Here is a 22,507-nt window from a genome sequence, read left to right as displayed (position 1 = left end):
TGCGTTTGTTTGAACAAGATTGTGAAAAAATGTTTGACTGGATTTGTCATAATAGAGAAGGATTTCTTGCTAATTACGTGGAGATTGGACGTTCTTATCAACTTGCTAAGAACTTTCAAGAGGAACATAAACATTTTACCATGAGTTCAATGAATGTTTATGTGAATATTAATAAAACTCTTACAATGGCTGCTAGATTATTAGAAACACAACATTATGCAGCTGGTCATGTACGAGCTGTTGCAAGTCGATTGGACAGAGCGTGGAAGGAATTTGCGGCTGGTCTCGATGAACGTACTGCTGTTCTTGGTCTAAGTGTAGTGTTCCATCACAAAGCAGAACAATACGTAGATAGTGTTGCTGGTTGGAGTCAAGCTTGCGATGCCAGCAATCTGCCTAATGAAATTCCTGTTCTTGAATCTCATTTAAGACAGCATCAAACTCTTTACGAAGCAATGTGTCAAGCATATACAGAGGTAAAATATGTAGTTTATAATATCTAATGATGTTTTTTCAATGTTATTTTTTCTTTAATAGAGAAAGTTTCCTTCCTTTTCTTAATGAATACAATTATTAGAGTCCTATTAGGAGATATAACTTTATATAACATGGAAATAAAAAAGCAGGAAAATTAAATAGCATTTCAAAGAGTGTTTAACCAATAGTATATTCGCAACATTATTGAAAATAAAAAAAATAGTATCTTATTTATTCTTATCTCATTATAAAATAATGAGTAAAGAATCAAATCAATGAGATACAAATTTTGTATACAAATGTAATATTCGACAGGTTTACAATGCATATCAGGCTCTTTTGAGTGGACTGGGTTCTATGCTGCAAGTATGTCATAGCAGAAGTACAGTCCATCGTTTGGATACATTTTACACTAATTATGTACGAAACAAATTTTTTTTTCATTACTTCTAGTCGGTGAATATCCTTGCTTGGTATTTGGGTGCGGTTAAAAGCAACATTAATTATGCAATAATTAACATAGGTTGGACTAAACACTTGTTACCTTTGGACTTGTTAGGATGGAAGCTTTTATCATGAAACAAAATTGAATTTCGTTTAATCGGTGAAAGGCGCCTAATTTTGGAATGAATTCGTAAAATACTATTGTTTAGGTGCATAGTACCAGTAAGAAGCTTCTTTACCAACTGGATCATCTTGTGCAAGTCTGTAACCAACCACAGGGAATAGACCACACCATCCGCAAACATGTATGTCACTTAGTGTTTGGGAAAATATATATTTTGCTTAATCTTAATCTCTTTATTCCATTAAAAACTTGTACATTTTCGTCCACTTATTCGTGCATAACTCATACAGACTCTTCTTCGTTTTTTACAATTAGTTTTTTTTAATTGCTTGTGCATGCAATTGATAAAGATACTATATAACTTCATTACGATTGTAAGCATGTCTGCTGTAATGTAAGCAAATACTTTAACTGTCAACTTTAAAGTTTGAACCATAATTTAGGAATTAACTAAATATGTATTAATATTTATTTATATATTACTCGTTATTTTATTTGTTCCTATAATTAATTTTTATGCAATTATATAAAAGATCAATATTTCTTATCTTTATACATTAATCTTATACCTTTATTTTTTTCAAATTATTTTGTAATCGCAAGTATTTGCTTATGTTATAGCAGAAGAAGTGTAGTTATTTCATGGCATACATATTAATATATTATTCAATTTAAAAATTAATTAGAAGCTTTATATACGAAATTTGCATGCAATTTTTATGCATAGAGCCAAGATGGACATAATGCAGAAAGTCATGGTGGCATGAGTGGAAATCCAGCTGCAGATTACAGTGAAGGTGCATCCCATGTGTTAGCAGTTATTCATCAAATTTTAGGTCATCATAGAACATTGGAAGCTCGTTGGCATGCACGCAAAGTTAAATTACATCAACGTCTTGCTTTGAGGTATTTATAAATTTCATTTCTTTCTTCCTTGCCAAAGGAAAATTTATTTTCTTATGCAGTGTTGAAATGGTTCTATTCATTTTTCTTTTTTATTTACAGATTATTTCAAGAAGATGTAAAACAGGTTCTCGATTGGCTAACTAATCACGGAGAAGTTTTTATCCGAAAAAATACAGGCGTTGGACGAAATCTTCAAAAAGCAAGAGTATATCAAAAAAGTCATGAACATTTTGAGAATGTAGCACAGGTAATATACTATTTCATACTGATCAAATCTTTATTAATTTATAATAAAGCTTGTATCGTGTAATTATTTATATTCACGTGTTTTTTTTATTTTTATTTTTATTTTTTTTTTTCAGAATACTTATACGAATGCAACGAAGTTGCTTACTGCAGCAGAGGAATTAGCTCATACAGGAGAATGTGCTGCCGATGAAATATACGCTGTAGCACAAGAATTGGAATCTCATGTTAGTAGATTTGCAGCGAGAGTCGAACAACGGCGTCGCAGATTAGATCTGGCTGTAGTATTTTATACTCATGAAAAAGAGGTACATATTAATGCTGTGTTTGTTTATTTATTTTGAATGGTATTTATCAAATAATTAATGTAATTATTTTCTGCACTTATTGTAGCTAAGTGGTTGGGTGGACGAGTTGCGGCAAGAATTGCAGCAAGAGGAAGTTGCAGAGAATTTGGAAACAGCAGAAAGACTACTTGATCAGTGTGCACAACACAGAGCGTCGTGTCTTGAAGCTTGTGCCTCGACCATTGCACAAGGTGAAGCATTGCTTCAAGAACTACGAGAATCTACAGATGCACCCGATTCTACGGGCTCTGTATGTATTAATTTATTTATTTATTTTGTAAATATCAGAATATGTCAAGTTACACTACGTATTTCATTTCATCTTATGGAAATATTTTAGGTAACTGCTGTAGAAAGTGCTCTTGATAGATTGGCTGGTTTACGGCAAGAATTGGAAGAATTATGGGCAACAAGAAAATTAAGGTTAGAGTTGTGTTTGCGATTGCGTGTTTTCGAGAGAGATGCCTTAGAAGCCAGTGGACAACTGGAAATGTGGGCACAAGACTTACAAGGTACTCCTCACGAAGGTTCACCCGAACAGCTGTTACGTGTACACAATGATGGTGTAGCTCATATGCAAAATACTACGTTTCAAGTGTTACAACAGGGCCAAGAACTTGCACAGGTAAAACAAATTCTATTAATATATTATGTGTACACTTTATATAAAAGATCTTTTCTTATCAAATACTATTTTTCTATTATTATAATCTTAGGTTCTAGAACAAGCCGGAGTTTGTATCATGGCAGATGGTCAGCATAGTGCTACAGCAAGAGTTCAAGTGCTTCTTGAATTTTTAAATGAAAGAGAAATGGATGCAGAAGATCTTGCAGAAATGCGGAGGGTTCGATTAGAACAAGCCGCACAATTGGTACAGTTGCAAACAGATGCCACGCATGTAGCTAATTGGATTAGAAATGGAGAAGCTATGCTATTAGCTTCTTTAAGGGTTCCAGAAAATTTACAAGATGCTGAACAACTACGGTTAGAACATGAGCAGTTTCAAGTAGCTATAGAAAAAACGCATACTTCTGCTGTACAGGTAATTACAATTTGTGCTTTATCATTTTACATTAATCCTTAACTCGTTAATATATTATTTGTAAATTTTTATTATGTCATTTATTGTGTTTTTGTAGGTGAAACATAGAGCTGATGCATTAGTAAGTGCGAATCATTATGATCCGAAAAGTATTCGAGAAGTAGCTGAAGATGTCACAAAAAGGTGGCAACAGTTGGTAACTTGTGCAGAAGAAAGGCATAAATTAGTAACCGCGAGTATTAATTTTTATAAAACAGCGGAACAAGTTCGATCGGTACTGGATAGTTTAGAACGTGAATATAAAAGGGACGAAGACTGGTGTTCTGGTGGAGAGAAAGGCGGCCAAGTACCTAATCTTGTGTCTAAACATCAAGAACAAAAAGAAGCGTTTTTAAAAGCATGCACCTTGGTGCGAAGAACGGCCGAGACATTCCTAAAATACACTAATCGCAGTCTACAATTTTATAATTATCAAGCTAATAGCGTTGGGTCCGAGAACAAAGTTAAAAGTTAGTTAACTTTTAAACTTAAATTAAAATAAGTTCTAATTGTAATCTCAACTTTTTTTCTAACATATTTTGTTTGTTCTATCTTTATGTTTATAGATATCTTAGAAGAATTGTTAAGTAAAGAAAATAAAGTACTCGAATATTGGACTCAACGAAAAAAACGCTTAGACCAGTGTCATCAATATGTACTTTTTGAGCGTAGTGCAAAACAAGCAATTGAATGGATAAGGGAAACTGGTGAATTATATCTTGCAACACATACAAACGTGGGAAAAAATCGTATCGAAAACGAGCAATTGTTACAAGAGCATAACGAATTTAAAGGTGCAGCTAAGGTAAAATATTTAAAGAAATGAAATAAAAAGTGAACGTGTATAACACTTGATAGTTTTTACATCGTTTCATTGTAAAAAATAGTAGGAATAATATAACATGCAAATGTATATTTACTTTGACATAATTATTGTTTATGTTCAGGAAACCAGGGAAAGAGTAAAATTGCTGATTCAGCTAGCAGACAATTTAGTTGAAAAAGGACATGCTCATGCTGCTGTTATTAAACAATCGGTGGCGGAGGTGGATGAGCGTTATAAAGACTTTAGCTTACGAATGAATTACTACAAGACACAAATTGAAGATGATTTGGGTATACAATCAGACGATGGCCATAAAGACTTAGCTATAGACCGAAATTCCGATCCTTTATTGGAGGAGAAAATTAAAGGAAAAGACTTAAAAGAATTGAATGAAGAGAAACGGAGATCAGCTAGGCGAAAAGAGTATGCTTCTTAATGTTTACAAAATTTTCATTAAAAGGTACTTGTGTTCATTAATGTTAATATATGTTTTTTATTATCATTCAGATTCATTATGGCTGAATTATTGCAAACCGAACGTACATACGTTAAAGATTTGGAAACTTGTATTCGTTGTTTCTTAGAAGAAACGCGTAACGGAAAAGGAAATGTACCAACAGGATTGCAAGGTCGAGAATCCATCATTTTTAGCAATATGGAAGAAATACATCAATTTCATTGTAATATATTCCTTCGTGAATTGGAAAAATACGAAACTATGCCCGAAGATGTTGGGCACTGTTTCGTCACTTGGGTAAGTAACAGGGACTGACGCTTAATGTGTTAAGAAATAACTTAATAGATCATTTTGGTAATTATCTATAAAATAATGTTTATTATTATAGGCTCCGAAATTTGATATGTACGTGACTTACTGTAAAAATAAGCCTGAAAGTAATCAACTACTAGTTGCGCATGGTGGTACGTGGTTTGAAGAATTACAAAGGAAACAAAAAGTTGAACATCCAATAGCCGCATACCTCATTAAACCAGTGCAAAGGATCACAAAGTATCAGCTTTTGCTTAAGGATCTTCAAGTACGTAAAAAATATAATTAGAAATGATTTTAATTAATTTTCTCGCTTAAACGGAAAAATGTTTTATAATATTAATATTTATGAACACAGGCTTGCTGTCAGGAGGGACAAGGTGAAATAAAAGATGGATTGGAAGTGATGTTGAATGTGCCTAAAAAAGCAAACGATGCCTTACATTTAAGCCTATTAGAGGGTTGTGATGTCAGGATAGATACTCTTGGAGATGTAGTATTACAAGATTCATTTACGGTATGGGATCCAAAGCAGCTGATAAGAAAGGGCAGAGATCGTCATATATTTCTTTTCGAATTATACTTATTATTTAGTAAAGAAGTAAAAGATTCAGCTGGAAAGGTTTGTATATTTGAAAAAGTTATTGCAGATAATTAGTAACATAAGTTTTTATATTAGCTATGTATTTTTTTATGATTAATCAGGTAAAATACATTTACAAAAGTCGCTTGATGACTTCCGAATTGGGCGTCACTGAGCACATTGAAGGAGATGAATGTAAGTTTGCAGTATGGACTGGAAGAGCACCTACCGGCGACACGCGTGTTGTTTTAAGAGCAAATTCGATGGAGGCGAAGCAATTGTGGGTCAAGAGATTGCGTGAAGTAATACAAGAAACATACTTCAGCTTGAGTATGCCGAAGAGTCCAGCCAAGAAGAGTTCAAGCCAACGATCGAGTAGAGACCTAGAGGAATGTGCATCTTTGAACGATAGTGTAGAAAATTTGGACAGGAATTCATTGGCTTCATTTGGTTCGACGAATACAACGGACTCGGACAAGGTAATTATCTTATTCTATTACGTAGAAAACAGAATTAGATAATTTTAGCATATATTTGTTCTTTTTTTCCTTACATCTGCGATAAGCAGATGTTAATATCGCCTCGTAAAACGATCGTTTGTGATAACTTGCTTGTATAAGCGCAAAACGGTATATCCGCGTTGTTTCTTAATATTATAACATAGTAAAAAAGAGATATATTTCATAGAATAAAGGTCGAAATCGAATAATAGTAAAATTATCGAAGGAGAAAATGAAAATAAATAATTTTCGAGTATTTTCCTTTCTAAGATTGATTATTAAGGGTCCTCTTGTACGCAATGCAGTAGGATTTAATTTACTTAATCGTACGATATCCTGCAGTCGAGGACGAGACATTAAAATCAGCTGCCCCGGTTAGATGGTGACTGCGCACTGAGAATTTCCTCGAGGAGAAAACATCGATGAAAGGCGTTATCGAGCATCCCTCCCTTCTTCCTCTCGATAAGCCCATTCCACCTACTGTGTGGCATTCGAAGAGGCGCTCACGGCGTTGGTACTCAATTCTAGAAAGGGTGCGATTAGTACGGGCGCGACTGTCGGCCCGGACGGATTTGTTTGGAGTGTCGCGTCCCGTTCCCTTACGTCCTGTCCTACCTTACATATACTGTTCTATCTGTTTTTTCTCTTGTTTCACGTCTCTTGTCACGTCACGTCACGTCACGTCACGTCTTTTCTCGTCTCGTCTTGTCTCTTCTCTTTTCTCTTCATATCACATGAATTTTCTCCCGAACGGTAGAAGAAGAACGTATTTCGTGTGTCAAAAATCAAGGTAGAAATAAAAGAGCACACCAACAAAAAATCCACTCGAAAAATGGCTGTCGGCTGTTCGCCGATCTATCCCTCCTCCTACGTCGTTCTATTTTTCTCATTAAAAAGCCTTTATCAAATTTCGTGTACAAAACGACACGTATGAACTCCAGTAAGTCGTAAGGAAATATCGTTATGACGTCACCGGCCGGAAAACCGGCAACGATCGCCCAAAAGGCACGCCGAAAAATCTCTTTACCGTGGTTCAGACAGAGCTCGGTCACACCACCTCACGCGACCCTCGCCAGGCAGCACACCATCGATACCCCGGGCTCTTTTCAAGCTCGACTTTTGCGCCGCCAACCCTCTCTATCTCAGGTATATTCTTTCTCTTCTCTTCTTTTCTTTTTATTTCTCTATTTCTACTATTTCTCTTTTTCTATTTTTCTATTTTTCACATTTTTCCCCCTTTTATTCTTCTTTCCTTCTTTTTCAATTTTCATTTTTCTTCTTCTTCTACTTCTTAAATTTCTTTTTTTTTTTTTCGTCTTTTTGTCCTTTGCCCTTTCACTCACCATCCCCGTCTCTGTGGCATCTCGATCGTGCGCGTGAGCGCACGATTTAAGCGCATCCAACTGTAATCGATGTTTTCACTATTGGACCATCCCGAATTTATCGCTAGCCATCTAATACCCTATAATTTGCCTTTTTTTTTCCTAAACAAGCACAAATCCGTTAATTGTGGAGTCTTTACTTTTCACCGTCATCTTTGCACATTTTTTACTTGACAAAATCTCGTTAAAATATCATTGATTCTAGATTATATATTTTATCGGCTTTTTATATGTCAATTAATGGGCAATTTTTTGCAACCAATTCTTACGAACTGTTGTCCTTGAGTGTCACGTTGCGCTCGCGCGAATCACATTTCCTAATATAGACTTAGGTTAGATCTAATAACCGCAGCAACTTATAATCGCTCGTCGACCGCAAAAAGAACGATAAAGAAAACTCTCTCTCTTTTACGATGAGAATAATACGTTAACGGTACGAATTATGACATTTATTTGTGGAACTCGGAAATGAACAAATTTTTAGGGAGCATGATGACTTTACCTATATTTCGTCCCTTTAAATTTAAAAATTTTTATCAATCGTATGAATGTTTACCTATACTCGGTCTTTTCTCCTTTGGGCTCCTCGTACCACACATCCGTATGGGATCGAACTAATACGGATTTTGGCGCGTGGAATATTCTATTTTCGTCATGGAATGCGCGAATACGAGAGAGGGAAAGAGAGAGAAAGAGTCGGGATGAGGGCAATGCAGATAAAAACGCGTTCCTCTTCGTGAAAATATATATATATATATAGTAATTTCAGCTTGTTAATTAAAACTAACCGTTTGTACATTCTTCATTTACCTTCCTAATTGCAAGTAACTTTTTCATGGACTCATACCCATGATTGGCGTCTACTCTAAGAAGTTTTCCTGTTTCGAGTAATTGACTCCTCGTACTCTAAAAAGGAAGCACTCTTCTTGTAAACACCATCCAAACGATTACACGGACCGATCGGACCTATTTTAGCGAACGTACTACATTAGACGCTCCACCGGTCCGTAAATTCAAAGACGATTTCTCGATGATGTCGGTTCCAAGTTTATATCCGCGTATGGCGTGTACTCTCTCACACTCTTCTTCCCTCTCTCTCACTATTCGCTCATAAAATCTGGTATCCTGATGCGTTTGTTTGCTTACATTCCCACGTTAAAGCACTCTGCTCTTTCCCTTTTCCCGTGGAGAGTTAATCGCGAATAGAAAAAAATATGAGAAAAAAATGAAAAAGAGAAGTTGCTATTTTTTGCAATTTTCATTCTTAGACTGGCGTAACCGAAATGACTTGGGTCGTTGCGGATCATCTAGCAGCACCGGGATCTAGAGAATTGACGGTGACGAAGGGTCAGCAAGTTGAAGTCTTAGAAAATGGTAGCGGTAATGGAAACGCCAGTGGCATCATTGCTACCGGTGAATGGACGTTGGTACGTTTACCACTCGCCCCAGGGCAAACAGATCCACCAACAGAAGGGCTTGTACCTACGAGCGCTTTGAAACAACCACCAAGCAATTCCTGTAAGACCTCACCATCAAGAAAACCACCCAATCAACAACAAACATTACTTCAGCAGCAGCAACAACAACTCAATCAATCTGTGATCGGACAGCAACAGCTTGCGGCTATGGTAGCTAGTTCTACTGCATCATCATCATCTTCAGTTTCGAATTTAACACCGTCGAGTGAAGAATCGGGTAAGTTTTTTTTCTTTTTAGAGAAATTGTTTTTCGATAATTACATTTCTAACAACACTATTGAATAACTATGGATTTTTGAACAACTAAAAGAAATAACGAGAAAGGGGATAGGTGGTTACGCTCGATAACATTTGAAAGAGCCAGATGACTATCCGTACTTGTACGTATACTAGGAGACCCGAGCGCTCGATCAATACGACGACGCACGGAACACGAATGTCCTTGACCACTTGGCAGCCTGGGGCCAGCGTCACGGTCAAACTGGTCGTCGATCATTCGACCCGACCTATGGCAATTCATGATCTAACAAGAACAACGTACGCGTACTCTTACTTTTTCTCTCTATGTCAAACTTTAGTAGAAGAGAGAAACAAAGAGAAAGACTATAGACGCGATGGATCGAAGAAAAATAAGTGAGGGCAAAGTACGATGAGGAGGATGCTTCCAAGACACGACGACTAACTTTTTCCTTGAGAACTTGGAGGCAGATAGAACGGAAGAGTCACGCAAGCTTTCTCTCAAGCCTGTGCCGCATCTAAAAATAAGAGAGCAACGTCAACCCGATATCATAGGAGTATATCTCGTTATAAGAGCCGACTACACTTACCACTTTCGACTCATCCATTTTATTACCTTCGTTTGGGTACTACAGATAATAATCGTTTATAAGCCTAGCGATGGTACATCGATGATGTGAACTCCGAAATTAATGCTATTTCTATTCGTTTTACTAAGAACTTACGTAATGATAATAATCAAACTAAAGGATCATCATTGATAATTTTGATTTTTTTTTCTTTTTTTTTTTCTTTTTTTTTTCTAAAAAAACAAATAGAAAGTACTTTATGGTTAAATAAGATATTACGTTTATTATAGTTGAAGTTCGTCATAACGTCCAATGTGGATTTCTGATTCATTACTGTTATCGCTATCGTTATCGTAAATGACTAAAACCATCTCTCTCTTTGTATTGCTTTCAGAAATCATCGGGAGCGATGGTAGTGGCTCCGCTAGTACCAGTTCACCTGGAAACAAAAGACGCGGTTTTAGCGGGTGAGTAGCTTTATAACGCGTTCAAGTACGACGTTTCTAATTTATTACGAAATTCCCTTGAAGTATTGCACTCGTAAGAAGATATAATCGCGTGCAAATGTGTCAAGTGATTAATTTCATCTACATCTTTTATATACGGTCTTCTGTTAAATGGCTATAATTCTTTGCGTGTTCACATAAGTTACTACTCTTTAAAAATACATTTACTATAGCAATGAATTGTTATATTTTGCAGAAATATTGAGACTAGTGTGTGTAATAATGTAAATTTCTTTCGTTAAAATAATGAAATGGACTTTTAATCGTAAGGTAGGAAATTTAATTTGTGTAACTTTGGCACGCATTAACGTGCAAATTTATTTTGTACATAAATAATAGACAAAGCACAATCTTATAAAATGTTAGCAAATATGTTCTAGTCCAATATTTGTTTACTGCAATATATCCATAAATAAGAGTAGTCATTGTAATTATAGGTTGTAAGTCTGATACGGTAATATAAAATCATAACGAGTCGAAAGTACTTAACCTAATTACAAATGAAAAGCGCACGCTTAGTTATTAGCAATTGATCAATGTGCATAGTGAGTGCCGAGTCAAACGGCGCGTTGAGCATAGTGGCGATTCTCTTTAACGCCTATCCCCGCTCTTATTGTTTTCACTGGCGACACGACAAGCACAACTGTGCCCGCGTTTATTAATAGCAATAAAATGAAGATGATGTGGTAGGAGAAACGCGTTCGCTGCCAGTACGTCGCGTTTCTCTTCCTATAATTCGTCGTGTTCTCGAATGATACCTTTGGTTGTGTAATTGTTAAAGAAAGTAACGATATCATTCGTTAAAACTCTCGGTTCTAGTCGCGAAATTTCGTTAACGTGCTGGGTAATACGAAGAGTTCGTTGGTGTGTCACAGGAGAAAGTGGTTACCACCTCCGCTGCGTAAGCTCAGTCAAGGCAAGGTCGATAAGGTCGTTTCAACGCCGTCGTCGACTGCGTCAACGGCTGCTGCCGCCACCGTTAACACCAGTGGCATTCCGCTAACGGCAGCGTCTTTAACAACGGTGACGACAGCGACCACGACGACAGCGACGACGACTGCTATTTCTTCTATTTCCGCTACTACACCAGGAACAGTTACACCAACAGCACCTACGACGACTCTGGTTAAACAAACGACAACGGTGGTTGCAACGGTGACGCCAAGCGGCAAAAACATTGGATCGTTGAAAAAGAGCAGCTCTGACAAACGTTTCAAGCTACCATCAGGAGCTGCTGAACAAAAACGTGCCGTTGCTGTTTCTGCTGGAAACATCAGGATCGGTTCCGAACTTGAAACTTTAGCGGGATCTGAAGAAACTGAAAGAGAAGAAGAGGAGGAAGAGGAAGAAGAGGAACACGGTGAAACTTCTGAAACGATATCTGCAACTTACGACGACGGTGAAGGTAACGTCTTTCACGAACAAAACGGCACTGAGGATGGTGAAGATGACTTGGAGTTACCGCCACCGATGAAACCGATTACCGAGCCGATTTTAGTCGCTGCAGGTAATGGTCCTCCTGGTTCAACGATACCCGACGAATTACCTGGAAAAAGAGTGAGTATATACTTACTTCCGTTAGTTTAAAGATACGTTTCTTTACATTTCTTTACATTACATATTTTTATCTTTCTTATCTTTTCAGGCATCTGAATGTTCTAGCAAAATACTTGACGGAGCCACCACGGCGGATTTAGCAGAAATCGAACAGATCGTAAAGGAAAGGATGGTAAGTTGTCATCATCTTGTCTAATTATTTCTCAATCAAACGTATTTTTACAAACATAGGAACAACATACCGAAAATCAAGAAAGGCATAGTCTGATGCGTACGGAAAGAACAACAGCAGGTGATAGAGGTTCAAGTGATGGTGAAAATAATTATGCTCGTGCCACCAGTCCATCGCTCGTTACTGAAGAATGCGATCCCGAAACTGCGGCTCTAACCAAAAGACAATTTGTCATTCGCGAATTGGTTGAAACGGAAAGAGATTATGTCAACGATCTTAAACAAATTGTCGAAGGATACATGACGCTGATGCGAGATCCAGACAGCGACATTCCACTTCCTGAAGATCTTCGAGGAGGAAAAGACAAAATGGTATTTGGTAACATAGAAGCGATCTATGAATGGCACAGAGAGTGAGTATATTTAATTGTATTTAACATTACGACTCATTCTCCTTTCTCTTTTTCTTGCATATATCAGCAAGTGAAAATATTACGACTCATCAGCCAATATATTAACAGAATTATTTTTATGTCTTCAGCTTTTTCCTGAAAGCTTTGGAAAACTGCATAAAATGCCCGGAAGAACTCGGTCCTCTTTTTAAAAGATATGAAAGGAAATTACACATGTACGTTGTTTATTGTCAAAATAAACCCGTTTCTGAGTACATCGTTTCCGAATATATATACACTTACTTCGAGGTAATTATAATTACTTATAGTACCTTTTTATCACATTGTAAGTGTATTAACTTCGTCAATACACTTTGTGTGTCTTCTTTTTATATTTTATTATTTTTTCTGGTCATGAGATACATCACTACAATTCGAAATATTTTAGGAACTGAGGCAAAAACTTAAACATCGTCTACAACTTTGCGATTTGTTGATAAAACCGGTGCAAAGGATTACAAAGTATCAATTACTTCTTCGCGAGGCATTACGTTTGACTGAACGTACTCAAAGATTATCGGAGATCGAAGGACTTAGAGCAGCGGTTCATGTTATGCGAGTTATTCCAAAAGCGGCTAATGACATGATGGATGTGGGAAGGTTACAAGGTTTTGATGTAAGTTAAAAAGAAACTTCATTTCGAATGGTAGGTCTAGTAATTTGACGCGTCCATTCATTCCTTTTTGTTCGTTTGAAGGGTAAAATAACAGCACAGGGTAAACTTCTGCTACACGGGCCTTTGTTAGTGTCAGAATTATCGAGCGTACCAACGAGAGGAAAAGAATGGCACGTATTTCTTTTCGAGCAAAATATTATCTTCAGTGAAGCAGTTGGTAAGAAGACTCAATTCACCAGCCCAGCCTACATATATAAATCTCATATACAGGTAATTTTTGCTTATATTTTTCATAGCAAAGTATATATGCAACCTATCGAAAGATGCTAAGAATTGCTGTTATTATCAATTTTACCGAAATCGGTTTTAGCAATGAGAAAATGCAACAAAATTAAAAAAAGAAAAAAAATGTCAATACATTTATTTGAAAAGTAAATTAACTCGATCAAAAAATTTCATCGTTAACAATGTGTGTATAAAGATCATTGAAAAAAAAAAAAAAAGAAGAAAAATGTATGCATTAGCCGGTATGTTTTCGTACAGGTAAACAAAATGAGTCTCGAGGATTCGTACGACGATCCGGACAAATTTGTGATTCGATCTACGGATCCTCGAAAGCCCGGTCTAGGATTTTATTGCAGCGTAGTTGAAGAAACTGGACCTCGCAGACAGGAATGGGTAGATACGATCACTGCTATCCTACAAACACAACGTGATTTTCTCAAGGCGTTACAGTCACCGATTGCCTACCAAAAGGAACTTACCAAAGATCCACTGTAAGCGTCTCTATTTACCACTGAATTACACTGACTCTCTTTAACACTCGACCTGTGAATATTCGTTCCGACATATTTTTGTATATTTTATATAAAAAAAAAGAGATACAAGCGCTGTAAGCTAGATAACCGTAGTCGTCACCTAAATCACCACCTTCGTCCTTTTTCCTTGGATTCTTTAGTCACTACCCTTAGCACATGATCGACGTTCCTTCGATTATTCAAGGATCTTTTCTTCGTTGTTGCCATTCTTGTTGTTGTTGTTGTTGTTATCGTTGTTGTTCCTGTTAACACATATCATCGTCACTCATCGGAATCGTCATCGTTAATATCATCGTTATTCTTCTTCTTCTTCTTCTTCTTCTCTTCTTCTTCTTCTTCTTATAACGATATGTATTGTCACATTATTTATTCCATCATAACTCGAAATAGAGATATACTTGGTTTACCCCTTTTAATACTTGTATTTTCCAAAATGTTCTGTCTTCATCATCCCTTAGCAGCACGAATAACCATACAAAAGAAAGAAAAAAGAAACAAAGATAATCCTTTACTTTACTTATTACATACATACATACTACTACCTTCGACCGAAAAACGATCTATGTAAGGAATATACGCTGTCGACGAATTATTTCAAGTAAAAATTCGACTTTGTATTAACGTAATAACGTTGTTCTATAAATTAAACTTTATCCAAAAGAAAAAGCAGGCAATAGAAAAAGGACAAAAAGAAAGAAAAAAAGAAAGAAAGAGAGAAACACAAAAAAAAAGCAGGGAATAAGTGAAAAAAATAAAAATGAAAAAATATATATATATATATAAAAAAATATGAAAAATATGAACAAAATCGAACATGTCGAGATCGAAAAAGGAGAAGTATTTTTAAGAGAAATAATACCGTAAAAGAAAAGAACTTATACTTTGAATGAAGTAAAAAATTACAAGCAAAAAAAAGAAAAAAAACAAACAAGTTAGACTACTAGATAAATTAGAAATCGGTTGAGGCCGAATGTCAAAGTACTTTTCCATTTCCAAATGGATCACATTTTGGTCTTTTGCCCCCCTCTCCTTCTATTCTTCTCTAAAGCTCTATGGATCGTTGTATTACTCTTCCACAGCCACCTTTCGCTTCCAAGGCCTGTAAACGAGCGTTAATCCGTTCCAATGTGCATATACATAGTGCGTGCGTATGCGCGTGTGTGGGTGGTGTCTGGGGATGTGCATGCGTGAAAATACCCGCGCGCGTGCGTGCGTTTACGTATGTAAGTATTGTATACTTACGTATAGGAAAATGCGTACATCGCATACGGCACACATACGATGTACAATTTTCACGCCTCGGGTGTGTACCACGCTATTTAATGATATAATTATCGAGAATGTACAATATATTTATAATAATTTTAATAACGTTTATAAATGCCATTTATGTGAGGTATCTGGTGACGAGTACACTGTACATAGTACGTATTAATTCTCGAAAAAGCATCAAAAAATCAGGGCTATAATCAACTCGCGAAACGTAAATAATATTGTTTAGAATAAACTGTAAAATACGAAGACTGTGATTATAATGCGTCCTTCTTTCTCACGCCTACCTAATGTACCCGTGCATGCGACTAATGGCTTCTTTTATTATTATTTTTAAGTGAACACAGTACTGCGATTAACTATTTCCAAATTCTTTATTCTTTATTATTACTGTCGTTTATTTTTCTCCTCATTTTATGTTTCACGACTTTTCTCCTTTTATTTGTTTTCCTCTTTGTTAATTATCCACGAAAAAATGTAATATCACATCTCTCAACGATGGTCTTCGAGATTTGTATTATTTGAAAAGGAAAACGTTAAACGCTCTTTATTTCCTTAAAAAGAATGTTGATGTTAGTTGTTTAATTTCACAAATATATTCACGCACACACACATACACAGAAAGAGACTTGTTTGTTTTATTAATGTTAAATAAGGTCAATTAGAAATTTTGTTTTATTTGATATTATTTCTTTTATATTATTGATTACGAATTAATTATAATTTTTTAATTCTTCATCTCCTGTTGTAATATCGCATCAAATTCACGTCAAGACTCGTTCAACTCGTAATTGATGTTTTTAACAAACTTATCTCCTGATCGATCTAAAAATCCAATGGCGATCCAATCGTGATCTAATTGTATTAATTGACTTGTTAGTGAATATTGAAAAAGAAAAAAGTATATATATATATATATATATATATATAGATAATTATAATTAAAACGAACCTTGACGCGTAGTACTGTGTTTTGTTTTGATTTATAATTTGCTGACAAATAGTAGCCGAGTTCCAACAACGGAGCCAGTGATTCGAGAGACCATATCAGTAGCCCCGACGCTTTCGACAGTATCCCCCGGAACGATGCACAAAGAAAAGAGTTTCCCTCCTCAGCAGAAGATAACTCGACCGATTCAAAGGACTCAATACGGTGGTTTAGATTGCGAATTACCACGGACGCCGAGTCCGACGAAGAGTAGGCTTAACTTCCTCGATGGATTCAGGAATACTCTACGCGCTCGATCCCCAGTTCGTACCAATTCGATACCGGTGAGAAATATTTCATAACGATTAACCGATTTTCATATCGATAATGTGCTAGTTAGATAATTCGCATTCTATAATTAGTATTCTTGATTGCAGCAAAGGGGCTCTTCTCCTTCTTGATGTCTGTCGCTAACTGCTATGTACTGCATTACCTTCTGTCGTCGAATCCACAAATCCTCGATCTTTTATTGTTAGAGAAATAAACCGAGCGAGGCATTATCAGAAAAAGCGTACGATCGGGTCACTATTAGTTGTTGTCTTGTTGTCGTTTGCTAAGTGCAGTGTGCACGCACGTTAGTACTTTTGATCGGTTAAGAACATAACACCGTCAGGTCGAGAGAATCAAAAGAAAATAATATTTTCCAACAACTAACACGCTAGCCTACTTAAAGTCAAAATAGAGAATATAAAACGATAGTTTTTATAGTATTGCAGTATCCTAGGACCGTTGTTATTTATATTATCGCCGTAAATGTTCAAATTATTAACAATAAGATGATAATTATATATTGCTGCTGTATTGCTATACAAAACTATCAGATTTACTATTATTTTTGCTACTGCTGTTACTACTACTACTACTACTACTACTACTATTACTACTACTAGGACTACTGCGACTACTACTGCTATTACTAATACCATCATCATATTTACTACACTACTATTCTATTTCTATTTCTCTCTACTACTGTTACTGCTACAACTGCAATCATCATTCTCTTCATCATCATTGGTCGCTGAAACTATTGTTACTACTGCTATTATTATTCTATTGCTACTAACTACTACTGTACTATATCTGCTACTACTACATCAACCAGATAGCTACTTTCATACTTCTATAACTTTTGGTGAGCATGATGGAACATTGAATGCGCTAATGTATTGGTGATTTGTTTGCATGATCAATTTTACTTCAATTTATAATAATGTGCAATTTATAAAAGAATATAAATAAATAGAAAGATCGTGATTGAGTAATCTTATTGTTTAGGTCGTTCCGGGTGCACGAGTAAGATTGGCAGCCGACTGGGGTAAACTACGTGCCGGTGACGAACTCGTCGTTTCTCGTTTGGACGGCCCTGGACTAGTAGTTTCACATCATAATGAGAAAGAAGAACTATGGATACCAGCTAGCCTTGTTCCAAATTTGTCTATAAGTAGAGCATGGTCTTTCCGTCCAAGTAAAGTAGATTCCAATAAAGATATCGTACAACCACAAGATAGATCTCCAGAAAAAAAGGGACCACCTACTATCCTTGCAAGTACAAGTATGATAAAGGCAACTGCTGGCGAAGATGTTAGACTTTCAGTGGAAATTATTAACGTCGATTCGGCAACTGTTACGTGGAAAAAAGAAGACGAGAAAGATAATCAAATAATTCGAGAAAACGATCGTTATCGATTTGAACAAGCCGCTGCTTTTCTCTATTTAGAAATTGTAAGGTGTCGTCAATCAGATTCGGGATTATACCGATGTTATGTTGAACATGACACTGGTTCTTGTTGGACAGAGATTTCCCTTTTCATCACAGGTATGGGAACCAAGAATTCGTCTCATATTAAATAATAACAGTAAACGATGATTTTCGAATAATTGTTAATTCGATTTTTTTTTTTTAAGGTGGAAGTGGAAGTACATGGGCGCGAGTCGTTGGTCCGACAAAGATCGAAATAGATTGGGAATGTTCCAGCGTTGATTCATACAGTATAGAAGGTAGAACAGCACCTTCTCAAACTTGGGTTTTAATGGCAACGGATGTAAAACATCCACCAATGACTTTAGAATTACCGCCTGGTGCGTCATATAGTTTTCGTATTGTTGGGAAAAATGGAAACGTTACTTCGTCTTCTGCGGAAGTAACGTTGACTGGTTTTGAAGATAACTTAAATTGGGAAACTGAGCAGTTTATTGGGAGATATTTAGAACTAGATGAGTTAGGGAAGGGTAGATTTGCAACTGTTAGACGTGCTCGTGATAAAGGAACAGGTCAAGAAGTGGCACTTAAGCAAACTCCAAGACACAAACAACCACGATCCTTAACTCGAGCAGAGTATGATTTGTTAGCGTCTAGTCATCATGGTAACATCATTAGAGCCTTCGCCCTATTTGAAAATGCTCCACGTCCAGGATTCGATACGATCGTGCTAGAATTGTAAGTTTTATTCATAGAATATAATTCCTGAAATTTTTCTACACGCACATACGTTACATTTGACTTCTTTATATTATTTAGAGTTCGAGGTCCAACGCTATTTGTTTACCTTAGTAAAAAATCGGATTATACGGAAGGAATGGCTATCAAATATACAAGTCAATTGTTGTCAGCTCTTCAATGGTTACATAGACGTAACACAGCGCATTTAGATTTAAAACCTGAAAACGTATTGGTAGATCAGGATAGCGGTATAGTTAAATTAATAGATCTTGGTGAAGCAGTAAGAGGTCCAGTCGACGAAGTCGTACCACCTGCCGATTTAGAATTCGCAGCACCAGAATTGGTACTTGGTAAACCTACAGGAACTTGTACGGATATGTGGGCTGCTGGTGTTTTCATTTATGTACTTTTAAGGTGATATATTAATTGATATTCTTTTTTCGATTATAATGCTTATCAATTGTGATTGTTATCATCAACGTAGAGATTTATTTGTTACATTTTATATTTTAGCGGTGTATCGCCATTTCTAGATGATTCTGTAGAAGAAACAACTGCGAATATATTGAAGTGCGATTTTTGTTTCCCCAATGAATATTTTGAATCTATATCTAACGACGCGAAAGATCTTCTTGGAAGATTATTATGTTTACATGGCGAAGAAAGAGCTACCGCTGAAGCTACTTTAACATCACCTTGGTTCAAGGTAATAAATGATTTATTAATAAAAAACAGTAATTTTCATAATATGTTCAAAATGTTCTTCTTTTCATTTCTGTAGACTCCAGCAAGCTCTGCAATATCGTCAATTAGATTGGCCGAATTTACCGAACGACGAGCGCACTGTTCAAAATCGCGACAAGATCGTAATGACAGATTCTATTCGTGATATTTTAAATAAAAAAAAAACAATCTCCCTATTACCTTTTCCCTCTCGACCCCCCAAGTAATTTTATTACATGCTTAATGGTACTTAGAATGATGATAACTTTTTTGTAAATAATAAGAGTTAATCGGAAGATGTACAGCACAGTAACCTTTTTTATTTATCGTTTTTTACCAATATTTTTAACTTTAACATATATATTTTTATTATATTACACGCAAGCAATCCTAAACAATGTTTATGTCGTACATTTAACGTAAAATATATTAATAGAACATCTTGAGAATTTAGAAAATCCTTGAAATTATTTTATTTGAAATGAAGAATATACTACTGACTAGCATAGGCTACATTTTTAAATTTTGACATACATGATTTTGGGAGAAAAAAAGACTTTATGTTTGACAAACTTGCATTATTTACAATGTTAAATCTTTCTTTGTCTAATAGAACGTAATATGAAAATTAAATTAAACATATTTTTAATCAAAAATAATGAAACCTATATTGAAGTAAATGTCTATAAATGTACAGTACCCTTGAAACAAATATTACAAATTTCGTTTTTATTAAGCACAGCTAACTTCACAATTTTTTTATTTCCATACATTTTTAGAAAAATCCTTTTTCTCTTGTTTAATATAAAGAAATGATATATAAATATAAAGACAGAAGAACAAACATTCTTATTAAAAATTGAAATATTTGGAAAGTTCATCCATCCATCGAAATTTTATTTATGAACATTTGTATTATTAAAAAACGGAAGATATATAATATATTTATTTATAATAGAATGCTATAATGCTGGAATATTTATTTTAAATAATTATAACGATTTCATTTTTGTTTGATATTAATTTTTTTTGTAATCTTAATTTATCATACTTTATATTTATTGCCAATTTTCAAATATCTCTTTAATTGACATCTATTTACTCTTTTCATGAAGATCCACACACATTCTCATAAATATACACAAGCACATGAAGTACGTAAAGCATTAACTTTCCATAAGTTCTTCAACGACAGATTGAACAGTATTTTCTAAATGTATGGATTGTGATTCATTATTAGGACAAGAGATAGAAGATAATTCTATATGATTAAAATCTTTATTAATAGATGTATCTACTATTTTCTGTTCTTTTATAGAAGAAGTCTTTAAATCATTAGATTGATTAGTATTGACATCAAAATTAATCACACATGCATTTTGAGTTTTTTCATTATGTTGTTTTTCCTTTTTTATATTAACACCCGAATGACCCGTTTCAATATGCTGACTTAAATTTTGTTTTGATATAAATTTTCGTAGACACAAATCACACGAATAAGATCTTTTTCTAGCATGTGATCTAGTAATATGAAGTCTCAAACCTCTTTTTCTGGTGAAACATTTCTGACAATAATCGCATCGATGCAACTGATCATCATGATGTACAGTAGCACGATGATTTAAGAGAAACAATTCATCTTCAAAGTAGATTAAACAATCCATACACATAGTTCTAACTTCTTTAGGATGATTATTAAGCAAATGCGTTTTCAATTGACGTCTTAATGTAAACTTACTAATACAGAATTCGCAAGATATTTTAATTTTACTTGCAAATAATTTTTTGTGAAAAGATGCAACCTTCTGACGTTCTATCGCATTTAAAACATCTATCCAGCAAAGTTCGTCATCAGTTTGACAGGAATCCGTAAGTAATGAAAATACAGTACCACATTTAACGCTGGTTGATGTATCTTCCGTTGAAACCTTCTTAGATAAAGATCTTTCGTTGCCTTTGGTATCTAATAATTTAGATTTTATCGATAATTGATCATCTTCATTAGATTGTAATATTGGATCAAATTCTATATCGCTAACAGAACCATCTACTCTATCTATCGTTATGCCATAACAATCATTATCCAATTGTTCTTTAGGAAAAATGTGACGCAATGTATTATCAGCTATATAAATTTGTTGAAAAAATTGAAATGATTGTTCTAATTTCTTCACACAATCATAGCACATATTTAATGGTAATGTATCTTCATCATCAATCTCTATCAATAATTTTAGTTTTGAGAGAAGACTCATTTCAGTGTTTCTTTTCTTTAATGTCATATTAACTACATTACTTCTTTTCGTAGCACACGTTCTACACCATTTCTCTTCAAGAATATTATTGTTTGCTGTATTTCCATTTTGTTCTTTAAACCGATAAACATGTGCTCGGTGCTTATTTGTTTTTGCTGTAACTTGATCAAATTTAGATTGATGTTTAACCTTAAACATAAGAACATTTCAAAACAATTTTATAATATATTTCATTTATATTAATAAAAATATCAAAAAAAGACTCACATAAGATAAATCATTAACTTTTTTAATATTATGCCAATAAGGCTGGGGTATAGCATTTTCTTTTAACGTTCCTTTGGCTAAATAAGATTCACTTTTAAAATGATTACTACATACAAAAAATTTCATTGGTCTTAAGGTTGAAAAATCGCTTTTGATTAGATATTCATGACCACTGTTTATCAGCCATTTAATGCATAAATCAATGTCGCTTACTGGTAATTCATGAAATATTTGTTCTTTTTCTCGAAGATCACGGCAATTATAATAACTACACTTAGTAACTTCTTCCATTGTATAATATTTAAAATAATCTAATTTTCCTATGATTTAAATAAACTTAAATATGTTTACAAAATTGTGACTAAATATGTAAGGACGCATATACCGCGTATAAACCAGAAATACGAACTTACTTACATAGGGCGCGCCACTTACAACATTTTCAAATGCATTAATTCGTGAGACGAAA

The 22,507-nt window shown here is 34.9% G+C and overlaps 2 protein-coding genes and 1 long non-coding RNA gene across 3 annotated transcripts; 1 reads left to right on the top strand and 2 right to left on the bottom strand.

The window, feature by feature from the left end:
* Positions 1 to 29: 29 nt before the first annotated feature.
* trio (trio Rho guanine nucleotide exchange factor) lies at positions 30 to 19,823 on the top strand. Its single transcript, XM_089170623.1, has 30 exons — positions 30 to 476; positions 1,131 to 1,226; positions 1,773 to 1,951; positions 2,051 to 2,198; positions 2,314 to 2,505; positions 2,591 to 2,794; positions 2,885 to 3,169; positions 3,261 to 3,587; positions 3,685 to 4,096; positions 4,193 to 4,431; positions 4,574 to 4,875; positions 4,960 to 5,206; positions 5,298 to 5,489; positions 5,580 to 5,843; positions 5,927 to 6,283; positions 8,955 to 9,381; positions 10,365 to 10,437; positions 11,352 to 12,033; positions 12,122 to 12,205; positions 12,265 to 12,617; positions 12,746 to 12,905; positions 13,045 to 13,272; positions 13,354 to 13,542; positions 13,816 to 14,048; positions 16,367 to 16,634; positions 17,629 to 18,169; positions 18,259 to 18,790; positions 18,872 to 19,207; positions 19,307 to 19,499; positions 19,575 to 19,823. The coding sequence occupies exons 1-30, from the start codon at positions 30 to 32 to the stop codon at positions 19,680 to 19,682; spliced, it is 8,298 nt and encodes a 2,765-aa protein (XP_089026749.1). The 3' UTR covers positions 19,683 to 19,823.
* LOC149033059 (uncharacterized) lies at positions 15,678 to 16,451 on the bottom strand. The gene is made up of 2 exons (XR_016176007.1): positions 16,315 to 16,451; positions 15,678 to 16,217 (listed from the first exon to the last, which is right to left on the bottom strand). It is a non-coding gene; the product is annotated as an uncharacterized LOC149033059 (long non-coding RNA).
* LOC107074313 (uncharacterized) lies at positions 19,817 to 22,477 on the bottom strand. Its single transcript, XM_015335638.2, has 2 exons — positions 22,039 to 22,477; positions 19,817 to 21,960 (listed from the first exon to the last, which is right to left on the bottom strand). Exons 1-2 carry the CDS (start codon positions 22,327 to 22,329, stop codon positions 20,683 to 20,685), a joined length of 1,569 nt encoding a protein of 522 aa, XP_015191124.1. The 5' UTR covers positions 22,330 to 22,477; the 3' UTR covers positions 19,817 to 20,682.
* Positions 22,478 to 22,507: the final 30 nt, after the last annotated feature.

Source organism: Polistes dominula, unplaced genomic scaffold (genome assembly GCF_049000335.1).
Source record: "Polistes dominula isolate Pdom_NZ unplaced genomic scaffold, Pdom_raw_medaka contig_79, whole genome shotgun sequence".
Taxonomy (NCBI): Eukaryota; Metazoa; Arthropoda; class Insecta; order Hymenoptera; family Vespidae; genus Polistes; species Polistes dominula.
The sequence above is the reverse complement of the archived record's forward strand: the minus strand, read 5'-3'. Positions and strand labels throughout refer to the sequence as shown.